At 40.3% G+C, this 12,137-nt stretch overlaps 1 protein-coding gene across 1 annotated transcript; it reads left to right on the top strand.

The window, feature by feature from the left end:
* Window positions 1–1,225: 1,225 nt before the first annotated feature.
* Window positions 1,226–11,223, top strand: LOC147361232 (uncharacterized). Its single transcript, XM_086335207.1, has 5 exons — window positions 1,226–1,455; window positions 3,993–4,107; window positions 4,270–4,443; window positions 8,804–8,910; window positions 10,449–11,223. The coding sequence occupies exons 1-5, from the start codon at window positions 1,226–1,228 to the stop codon at window positions 10,588–10,590; spliced, it is 768 nt and encodes a 255-aa protein (XP_086191333.1). The 3' UTR covers window positions 10,591–11,223.
* Window positions 11,224–12,137: the final 914 nt, after the last annotated feature.

Raw genomic sequence — 12,137 nt, 5'->3', positions numbered from 1 at the left:
GATGCGGAGCATCCCTTCTGAGCATCCCTCATGTGCTTTTTGGTCGTCTGTAGGTGTTCCTTACAGAAATGTGTATTTAGATCTTATACTCATTTTTTGATCAGGTTGTTTGTTTTTTGATATTGAGCTCTTTGAACTGTTTGAATATGTTGGAGATTAATCCCTTGTCAATTGCATCATTTGCAAATATTGTGTCCCATTCTGTGGGTTGTCGTCTGTCTTGTTTACGATTTCCTGCACTGTGCAAAAGCTTCTACGTTTAATTATATCCCGCTTGCTTATTTCTGTTTTTATTTTCATTACTCTAAGAGGTGGATGAAAAAAGATCCTGCTGTAATTTATGTCAGAGTGTGTTCTGCCTATATTCTCCTCTGAGTTTTACAGGACCTGTCTTATATTTAGGTGTTTAGTCCATTTTGAGTTTATTTTTGTGTATGATGTTAGGGAGTGTTCTAATTTCCTTCTTATACATGTAGCTGTTGAGTTTTCTCAGCACCACTTATTGAAGGGGCTGTCTTTCCTCCTTTGTATAGTCTTGCCTCCTTTATCCTAGATTAATTGACCCCAGGTACGTAGGTTTCTCTCTGGACTTTCTGTTTTGTTCCATTGATGATTAAATGTATTTCTGTTTTTGTGCTAGTACTGTGTTTTGATTACTGAAGCTTGCAGAGTAGTCTGCAGTCAGGGTACCTGATTCTGTCGGCTCTTGCTTTACTTTCTCAAGATTGCTTTGTCTATTTGGGGTCTTTTGTTCCCATACACACTGTAAAATTTTTTGTTCTAATTGTGTGAAAAATGCCATTGGTAATTTGATAGAAATTGCACTGAATCTGTAGATTGCTTTGGATACTATAGTTATTTTGACAGTTACACAGTTATAATGTCACTTTCATTTCTGTATTTATTTCAGTTTCCTCTCTTTCCTTCTTAGTTTAGGTAAGGGTTTGTTGATATTGTTTGTTTCTTTCAGGACATGAACTTACAGTTCTTGCATATGAGCACTGGGCAGTCTGGCACAACAGGCCTCTGTGCGCACGGGCAATGTGTTTAGAGGTGTCGCTTAGCAACGATCATTCTGGGATGAAAGATTCCAAACCGTTGAGCTTCCCAACTGGGAGGTTGTGGCGGGACAGCTCTGGCTTACCTGTAGTGCTCGTGTTGGGTTTAGGGGACTGTGAAGAGCCGAGGGAGAGGTGAGGTGTGTTCGGAGTCCGTAGGCTCTGCAATGAAGAAGATTTTTGGCGTCAGGAGTAAGAAGGGCAAGTCGCCCTTAGGCTCCTCCATCAACCCGGTGAGAGACAGCAGTCATGGAATCAACCTCCAGCCCGGGTACCGCATCCGAGACAAAGACCTCAGAAAGATCCACAAAGCTGCCATCATGGGCAACGTAGCCAAAGTGCAGCATGTTCTGTTGTTTGGAAAAAATGGCCTGAACGACAGGGACAAGACAAACAGGTAAGCGTGGTGGAAGGGCCTGGCAGAGATCCCGCCTGTGAGTTTCCCCTCCAAGGCTCCTGGATACCTTCCTGGGATCCAGCACCCCCGCAGACTTGATAGGCAGCAAAAAGCCTTAGCTGGTTTTGGACCCACTTATAATTCCCCTTATAGAGCTTTACTGATAGTTTTGAAGTCATTTAACTGAATGTTGGTAATCACAGACATGAAATGAAACATGAATAGCATCTGTTTTTCCTTTCTTCCTCCTACTTTTTATTTGCATGGGTTAGCATGATGTACTCATGAGTAAAAGCTCTCAAGTTATATAGCCTTCAAGAAATCTTCTGAACCTCCTGGCTCTCACATTTTTTCTCATGTGATTTCTGAAAGCACTTCTTCATGGATCGCCTATTGTGGATCATGGCAGTGGACAGATTTCTGATGTTGTCAATATCTTATTTTTTAGTATATACATTTTTTATACCATAAGGTTATATATTACAGAGGACTGCATAGTGAGCAAAATAATTGCCATGCCAAGTCAAATTCTAGATTAAAAATTCTTCAGATACAATTCAAGATCCACTTTATATCAGTGTACACTTAGGTATATGTGTTCTTTACTGAAGGACCTTAGAAGACAGCTTTGAAGTAGGAAGCTGGCTGTGTCCTTGAATAGGAAGTCATGTTCTTAGGATGTATGGTCTTTTCTGTATTTAAACCAAATCAATATTTCATGGTTTTAAAGATTTTGGGTTACATATGCTGTCTTTAATTGTTGTGGTGAAATTAAAAGTTTTGTATAGTAGAGAAAGATTTGCCCTTCTAGATAACAAAATGTGCTATAAGTGCCCACCAAGTGTTCATTTACTGACAACTGAAAAGATGGATAAATGAATGGAACAGAATGCCCAAACACCCAAATGTATGTAAAACTTTAGAACTTGATAATGATGACCTTTTCTTTTAGAAATGATAAACTGTGTGTAGATGGTGGAGAAATAACCTGGTAAAAGAGAAAAGTAACTCAATTTTTATCTTACCAAAAAGTTTCAGATAGAGTATGGATCAAACATTTCAAACATGCACAGTGAGAAAAGTACCAGAATAAAACTCAGATTCCTATTTATACATTTTTAATCTGCTGACAGAGACCTTCTGTTTTTTCTATTTCTACTGTTTCTTAACCTTAATTTTTTTTTAATTGGAGAATAATTGCTTTACAATGTTGTGTTGTTTTCTGCTGTATAACATGATAAATCAATTGTAAGTATACATATATCCCCTTCCTTGTGAGCCTCCCACCCCAAAGACCTTTCTAAGAATGATTTCAAAGTAAGAATTCTGGAGTTTCATGGATTTCGGCACAAAGAAAAGAAAAGAAATCTGGATGTTGATTTAACATTTTAACGACACACACAATTTAAAACTCTGTAGACCAAGCTGTCTCTGGGCAAGTCGGCTGAGCAGACAGGCTTGTCTTTTTGGCACTAGTAGAAACGTGGCACAGATAAAAATGATTTCTCACTTTCAATTTTTTTTAGAATTTTTTTTGAGGATTGATATTTTCTGACAACTTTCAGCCTTTTCAGAAGTCAAGGGAATCTAGGGAGTTCCTTGGTCATCCAGTGGTTAAGACTCACTGCTGTGGGCCCAGGGTTCGATACCTGGTGGGGGAACTAAAATCCTGCCAGCTACCAGGATGTATTGTACAACATGGGGAATATAGCAAATATCGTATAAAACTTTCAATGGAGTATGACCTATAAAAATTGTGAATCACTATGTTGTGTACTGTAATGTATAATAATATGTAATATGCATCATCTATACTTTAATTAAAAAGAAGCAACCTTAGACAAAAAGACCTTATGGTAATTAGATCAACAGGAAAAATAAGAAATGAACAAACAAAAATGCTACAAATTACAGTTGTACAGACATTGTGAATTATAAATTTCATTCCAATGTCAGAGACGTTAAAATGTGAGAAAATGAACGTATTAGAATCATTGAAGTACAGTGTTGTCTCTAATCCTCAAAATGTATCTGCAAAGAATGTGTGATATCCTTTGACTTCGTTGAGATGTTGTCCTTGTAAAATAGTAGTAATAGTAATAAGTATGATTATATTATCTAACAGTTACTGAGCTGTTAACCTGTGCCAGGAACGGTTCTAAACTCTTTGCATGGATCTCATTTAAGCATCGCAGTGCTGTCCTGTGAGAGAACTACTTCTCTCTCTCCATTTTGTTGATGAGGAAACTGAGGCACAGAGAGGCTGAGCGACAGCTGACAGAGTGAAAGTCAAATTCAAACCCAAGTTGAGCTGAATCTCAAGGTCATGGTCATTCTATTCAAGTAAATTGTTCTTTCATTACTGTGTTAAGCAGAGCTAATGCTAATATATAATGTTCTTTCTCCAGAAGGAAACGAGATATTTGTTTTAGAGCAATAGGAATCTCATGCTATTGAATATCTTCTATCACAGGAACAATTGTTTGTTTTGAAACAGTAACACTACAGTTGCCTGAAAACTCCTCTTGCTTTCATAGGACTGCGCTCCACTTGGCCTGTGCCAATGGCCATTCAGCGGTGGTCACTCTGCTCCTGGAGAGAAAATGCCTGCTTAATCTCTGTGACGATGAAAACAGGACCGCGCTGATGAAGGTAGGGGGCAGCGAACCGTGTCCACACGAGGTGGATGTGATCTAACTACTGAGACTCAAAGTGAATTCATCTCATTTAGATATAGCAAACCGGTGAAGCCTGTGGCCTGTTTACTTTGAATTCCTAGAATTTACACTCTGTTTCTTGGCACAACACTGACAGGCCGTAGAATGCCAAGAAGAGGAGTGTGCGACTCTTCTGCTGGAGCATGGTGTCGACCCAAATGTCATGGACGTCTGTGGGAACACCGCTCTCCACTATGCTGTCTTTTGCCAGAATCTATCACTCGCAGCAAAGCTGCTTTCCTGCGACGCCAACATAGAAGCCAGAAACAAGGTATATCTCAACTATATTTACAAAATATTTGCGAAGCATTTTTTTAAACTAGAAGTGTTTTATTTCTAACTGTGTAAACAGGTAAACTGAAGAGTGTCCATCAAGCCCTGTTACCATGGAAACAACTCCAAAACCAATGCAGGGGGTGGGGGAAAATGTTGGAGCCCACAGAGAGGGCAAAGCTCTGTCTCCCAGCCAGCCGTCTACCCCAGAGGAAGATTTCCCATCAGGACGTGCCCAGGAGTGGGTGGTAGGCTCACACCCCACAAATGATGAAGGCCTGGGAGGAGTGAAGTGATGTGACGAGTGGCTGCTTCCAGGGGCTCAGGGAATGGGTGCCCCTGGGGGTGGGTGGGAGGAGGAAGGAGACCCAGTGCCCATGAGGGGAGCCGGGTGAGTGCAAGTGGGCCTGGAGGCAGCAGGCCTGGAGCCCTGAGCCCTCCAGGACCCTGGTTCTGAGATCCGGCCAAGAGGGTCAGGTCATGTTTGACTCCCAGCGAGGGCGTTCACTTGTGCTGGTGACCGCTTGGTTTGCGATGTACACCTCGGGGTCTCCCGTGCTCGGCCCCGGGTTGCTGCTCGGTGGGGTTGCAGCTGTGCGTGTGGAGCTGGTGATGGCGAAGCTGCCCCTCCTGCTCTTTCTTCAGGACACACGTGACGTCCTGCAGCTGCAGCCCCGCCAGGAACTCCCTCCACTCTCACAGGTGAGCTCGGTTTTCCATCTTTGGAAGCTGCAGCCTTCCCTGAGTGAAAGTATTTTGAAAGAACCAAATTGTCTAAGATTTCACTTTAAATTGTGATGTTTCTAAAGAAGCCTTAGAGAGTAGAGTGTTCTCTTATGTGTTTATGGCAGATACTTGTGGAAACACTGAACTTGTTAAAGGTAGAACTTTTTCCAAATATATTCCCCCACTCAAGTTTTTTTTTTTTTTCCTAATTAGTCTAAAATAACACAGTGAAACAAAATTTCCCTCTGAAGTAGACTTTGTCTTAAAATTAAAACATAACAAAAGCATTTTACAACATAATAGAAATCTTGCTGCTGTTCACAAATTCCCATTTTATGAAAAATGATTTATATAAACATGATTTCTCTCTCATAGCCCAAGTCTTAAGAGGGTAAAAAGAAAGGCAAAGGAGCAAGCAAATGAAAAATGCAAGTGAAGTTGGAATTTTGGCAATTGGGAAATACCAAGAAGGGGATTTATTTATTTTAATATTTATTTATTTGGCTGTGCTGGGCTTAGTTTCAGCATGCAGGATCTAGTTTCCTGACCAAGGCTCGAACCCAGGCCCCCTTTCCTACGAGCACTGAGACCCAGCCACTGCACCACCACGGAATCCCGAGGTTTTAGTTTTTGCTTTTTATTCCCTTCAGTTTATATATTTCTGTAAGGTGCTTTTCACTTTTCAGGGATAATAGTTGTTATTTTAAGAAAGAGAATGAGTGAATTGTAAATTTGCCTAGATACCAGAGTCTTTAGGAAGACTCTGAGGAAATCAGACTGGCAGTGAACAGGTGGCGATTAAGTGGGAAATAAGAGAGAAGAACAAATAATTAACTGACATCTTATCCTATTCTGGCAGAAACAGCCACTTAGATAAGAGTCTAGACTCTGCTCTCCAATCTAGAATGTCTTGATGGAAAGTAAGGGGTTTATAACTAATGAGATCAGGTTGCCTTTTGAGTTTACCAGTCCCTGTTCTAACACTGTTTACTGAGAAAAATTAAAGAATTTGCAGTCTTGATGACTCTTGCCTCTTACACTTTTCTTTTTTTTCAAATCCTCAAGTAATAGAAGGAATTGGCCATGTGGGTAAGAGATGAGACTGGAGTGGTTGCTGCACTTATTCTTGCTAGATTGTGCTGGTGAACTGCAATCACTTGGGAAAACTTAGTTAAAAAATTTATAAGCCTATGCTGTTCTCTGAAGATTTTGGCTGAATAAATCAAGGAAGGCTTGGACGTGTGTATTTAGAATTATTTCCTTGAGATTGTGATACAGTCCTTGATGAAGAACTATGGAGTGAATAAGTGTAATTTCTAAATGCACCTGCTACTGCTAAGTCGCTTCAGTCATGTCTGACTCTGTGCGACCCCATAGACGGCAGCCCACCAGGCTCCCCCGTTCCTGGGATTCTCCAGGCAAGAACACTGGAGTGGGTTGCCATTTCCTTCTCCAATGCATGAAAGTGAAAAGTGAAAGTCCAGTCGCTCAGTCGTGTCTGACTCTTAGCGACCCCATGGACTACAGCCCACCAGGCCCTCCACCCATGGGATTTTCCAGGCAAGAGTACTGGAGTGGGGTGCCATTGCCTTCTCCGAACTAAATGCACCTATCTGAAAGAAAAGTAATCTCTAGAAGAGTTGGAGTTTGATAAATGCTAGGTCCTTCCATCAGCTCCCTCCTTTCCAACAATATTAGCCTTGACTTTTTCTCTGTCTCTGTGATTGAGAAGTTACAAAAATATTATTGGAAATATCTGTTGGCTTGAACAATAACTCCTTTTCCTTCCAACCACTAATCATTCAGTGGCATTCCAGAAGTCTTTAGAGATTTGCTCATGGCGAAGTCACTTCATCTGTAGAGTCTGACCCTTTAAGGATTTTGCACCTTCTCTTATGATCCAGGTCATTAGGTCAACAGATGTTTGTTAGCAACAGGGCTTTCCTGACTGCAGTAATAATAACTCATGAGCCTTTTTTTGGTGTCATCTGCAGGACAGACTCTTGCAGTGTGTCTGTTTGCTGATCCCTGGCATAAGCAGATGAGAGCTTTAAAACCCATGAAGTTCGTAACAGTACAGATGGGAATTGTTTTAATAATTTAGTTTCAGCAGTCTTAGGACCTCATTATCCATTTGATTAACAATCTAGAAGAATTCTGGAGACAGATTGTAGTTTCAACAGGCAGTGGAAACATTCTTGATGTGTGAGTTCTGAGTCTTTTTAAAAGAATTTATTTTTAATTGAGTTATGAGTCTTAATAGCTGTATTTATTACATATTGGGACCCGTGTTTTTTGTGAAACATATGATACTAAAGAAAGGAAAGGTTTCACATACAAGTATTTGCTTTATATCCACCTGTTTGGAAAAAGTAAACATAAAATCACAAGTGGGCCATAGACCAGACGTGGCCCTTGGATATGTTTCATTTAGTCGACGCACTGAGCCAACATTTAAAGTTTAGGAGACTCATGCAGAAGTCTGCAGGTCAGGCTTCTCCAGGAACCAAATCTGCTCCCCCTTGAGCCCATCCTACTCTTTGGTCAACATGCATAGGCCACCCCTTCGATATGGGGCATGTGTTCTTGGGTTTACTGGCCTTACCTGGCTTTTTCACTTACTCAGTTCACCAGCTTTTCCTCCATAAGCATTTGAGTTTCCAATTTTTGTTTTATAGTTTATTTTGATAAATATTTCAAGGTTTTAAAGACAATCTAAGTAATCATCAATGTCATATTTTGAAAGGATCTCTTAAGAATGGGATTGAATTTTTTGAATTAGAATTTTTAAGTTGATTGTGGTAGTTTCGCACTGAATAATTCTCAGAAACACACAAGATTATAAGAGAGAGCACAGGGAGAGCTTGCAGAAGAGCAACTGCCCAAGAAAATGCTGAGCATGTTTTTATTGGTAACTTATCTTGTAATCTTTAACTAAGAGCAGTAAAATAAGACAAAGACCGGAACTGTGGGATTGTGGAAGTTTCCTCCTGGAGGTTTGGAGGTAATCATATGAGAGTCATCAAGAAAAGTCTTTGAAGATAAGGTGGGGGAGGGGTCATTTTGCATGCAAATACCATCTGGCTAATGCTGACCTGTCTTAAGGGGGAGTGAGTTGGGGAAGAACAAGCAAGGAGGAGTGAATGAGTAAGATTAAATTCCAGGAGACATTTCTGAGAAAGCAGTAAAACGTGTGTTCCCACATTTGGTTTTTTGAAAAAAAAAAAAAAAAGTTTTCTGTCTGCATGTTCATATAGAGAATAATATTCCCACTGGACTGTCTGTAAACCTTATGAGTTTACTCATGGTCATCCTTGGATAGGTTATGCATGCTACAGATAATATATATTTCTGCCTCAGCATTGTTCCTAAAATACGCAGTTGATTTAGTAGCTAAACAAAACCCAGACCCCCTGCACTGGGAGCTCAGGTCTTAGCCACTGGACCACTAGGGAAGGCCCAGAGGAGGAGCAGATTAAAGAGAAAGAAGGTGCACAGGGGGATGAGGAGGGGGCTTCCTTTTATTTACCTTCTGAGTTATGTGTTTCAGTTCAGAGAATCTATTGCACGATTTTAATTTCAGTTTAGAAATAGGTTAACTGTGTACATTAGAAATGGTTTTCCATTTACAGGATAACCTCACACCGCTGTTACTTGCTATAATTGAAAGGAGAGCGCAAATGGTGGAGTTTTTAGTAAAGAACGGAGCAAATATACATGCAGTTGATAAATTGAAAAGGTACAGTTGTTCTTTTTCTTTTTAAAAACCTTAGTGTTGTTCTAGGGTGGTAATACCAAGATTAAATGAATAAGAGGATTTGTTTGTGATCAACACATCATCACTTAGGTAGAAAATCAATTTTTCTGACTGGGAATTATGAACAACAATATATAGCAGGAATATACAGCAGGATTCATATGCCTTTATAATATTGACTGATGTCATATGCAACCTATCTTTTTTTGTTTTTGGTCCATCTTATAGTAGCTGAGGGATTTCACATTAGTTTTATTAGCTTTATAAAATATTGATTCTGCTTTTTAGTTTACCTTATGACAGTATTGAATTTCTTAATTCTTTAAAATAATTCTTTAACCTCTACTTTGTGTATATATATATTTTTAAAAGATGCATACTAAACATAAAGGACTTGATTTTGCCTTTTGGATAACTCTTTGCATTAAATTACTTTCTCTGAAGAATGCTGATGTTATTAGTTTGCAAATGAGTCAGATACAACTAAACAACAACAACAACAGCAACGAAAAAGTCATTATTACTCACTGTCACCAGATCCTGTGGGCTCATCAGTTTTTATTCTTTTCCATTTCTAGTACATTTCGATGTTTTCATTTTTAATGCAAGTAGGAGGAAGAAAGACAGCTTTAATTGGATAAACAGTTCCTTTAACAAAGACAAGTCAGAGGTGGATGGTACAGATGAAAATGATGGGCTTTAGGTTCAGACTGGGTTCAATTCCTAGCTTTCCTGCCTGTTAGGGTTATGACCCTAACATTACTTATCATTGGGCACATTACTTATCATCAGCAAATAAGTTTCCTGATACAAAAGGCGAATAGTAATGCATCTTTCAAAGTTGGCTATATGTAAGAAAGATTTTATATATAGTTTTTTCATTTAGTGCTTAGCACATGCTTGTCAACATCATTAACTGCCACCATGACTGTTTTTATTCCCATTATTGTTAATATTTTTGTTTTAAACCTGCAAGTAGCCTTTCCTTAACCCAACCTCCAGCTGACTTTGAAGCCTAATATATCAGACTAAGGAGGAAATGGGGAATTCATCCCTTAAATAGTCACCTGCCTCAGATAAGTGACCTAAACATTGTTTTTTGTCCATCAAGGACTTTATTATTTTTTTATAAACATTTATTTGTTTATTTGGCTGCGTGGGGTCCTAGTTGTGGGGACTCTTAGTTGCAGCATGTGGGATCAAGTTCCCTGACCAGAGATGGAACCTGGGCCCCCTGCATTGGGAACATGGAGCCTTAGCCACTGGACCACCAGGGAAGTCCCCACCAGGGACTTTTGAAATAGTAGCTGCTGCTGCATGCCATCCCAGTGGGACAGGAGGCTTCTTTTCCATCCCTTCATTTTAACCTTGGAGGTAATTTACGAAGATGAACACGAGCCTGTAAGTGGTCAGTTCTTCATGGAAAGGCAAGATGTTAACTTGATAAAGCATATCAAATTAGTTGTTTAAGTAAGTTAACTCAACTTCCTGAGGCTGAAGTCATCTCTCTATTGTTTTAGAACAGCCCTCATGCTTGCTGTCAATTATGGATCAACAAATGTAGTTGGTCTTCTTCTTCAGCAAGGTGTTGACATCTTTTCTCAAGATGTTTTTGGACAGACTGCAGAAGACTATGCTATTATTAGTGGCTTTAATATGTAAGTGTTCCCATTAAAACGCCAGTTATCACTAAACTGCAGCCAAAAATAATTTTAACTGTTACTGATACCTGACCAGTGAGAGCTCCAGTTTGGTGCAGGCAGTTTGGGAATGGTGGTGAGATGTTCCCCCTCATCAGCTGAAAGCCAAGCAAAGGCCAATTAGTTACATGTGGTCGTGGGTTCGGGATTCTTTATCTCAGGACAAGTAGACCTTGATCCTTAGAGAGCCTAACATTAGCCATTTCATTCCCATTGTAACCTCTCTGTATGAAGTACAAATAGTGTCACAGTTGTGATATTTCTAACTAGTTATTTGGGTCGTGAAATATTCAGTTCAGCAGCAAATCCTGTGTTTTCCCTTGAGGACTTGCCTCTCTCTATGCTGCTCCTGCTTGAATTTTCCAAGAACCCCGCGGATTCCCTAAGATCAACGAGACAGTCCTCTTCCACACGTCATTTGGAGGGAAAAAAATAATTCCTTCTCATCATTCTGTTGCTTGTATTGATTCTATTGCTGCAGCACTGCTACTACAACTAGTCTTGACAGGGTCTCCTTGGCAGCTGGATCTGGAGTCTGGATGTTGCTCTATAAAGACCTTTAATAAAATCATTTTAAAAGAAGAAAAAAAAAAAAAAGAAACTCGTCCTGCAGTCAGCTGACAATTGACCTTTACTCCCAGGCTGCCCCTGCGGGTCCAGGTTCCCCAGTCTTCATGGTGATGCACACGTCAACTTCAGAGTCACAGCTTCTTTGTTCTCATATGTATGCTTGTAGCTCAAGTCACTGTCGCAAAGCACCAGCTCTGGCAGCTGGGCCTCCTAGCTTCTCCCCCACACTCAGAAGCCTTATGTGGAGCCCACGTGTAAGCCTAGATCTTCACGATGAGGTGCGGTCGAGGGTCTTATTTATCTTTTCTGCTAGCAGATATCAGTGGGGACCATTTTAGGCTGTCAGAGAGGTTCAAGTCCTCCTGCAGGGATTGAACAGACTTCCTTTTCTCCTTGGTTTCTAGACCTGAACCTCAAGGCAGCTTTCTGTCCTGTGGGGGCACCTTTTCTTAGGTCATAGGTTCCCCGTCATCCTTCCTAGGGTAGTGGCTGCTGGCTCGCCTGAGATTCCAAAATTACGGTTGGCCCCTCATGAGATCTGTTTCCTGTAATAACAAAAATCTTCCAAAGGGTTTGTATCTGCCTCCACCTTAAATGTTTTCAGAGTCTGCCTCATAAGGAACCCATTCACCAGATTTAGAAATCCCTAAATCTCAAGTAAGATCATTGAATTCAGATAGGTAAGCCCTGTCTAGGACTTGCCAGTATCTACTGTAGGAGTAGGAATATGTCTTCCAAGTAAATTGGAGATGATCATGGAGATTAAGCATCATTGTCAGAAAGATCTGCTGGTTCAGAGTCTGAGCAGGTAGAGAAGGAAGAGTAGTGGTCCAGGCCGGGTCTTGATTGTGATTAGCTCTTGGTGTGATTAGCTGCAGTGATGGGGGCTAATTATGTTATCTAATGTGGTGAGTTCGTATTTTATAAATAAATTAAGGT

The sequence above is a fragment of the Bos grunniens genome, chromosome 13, assembly GCF_055505025.1.
Source record: "Bos grunniens cultivar Pamir isolate PY7600 chromosome 13, Bosgru_T2T1.0, whole genome shotgun sequence".
NCBI lineage: Eukaryota > Metazoa > Chordata > Mammalia > Artiodactyla > Bovidae > Bos > Bos grunniens.
The sequence above is the reverse complement of the archived record's forward strand: the minus strand, read 5'-3'. Positions and strand labels throughout refer to the sequence as shown.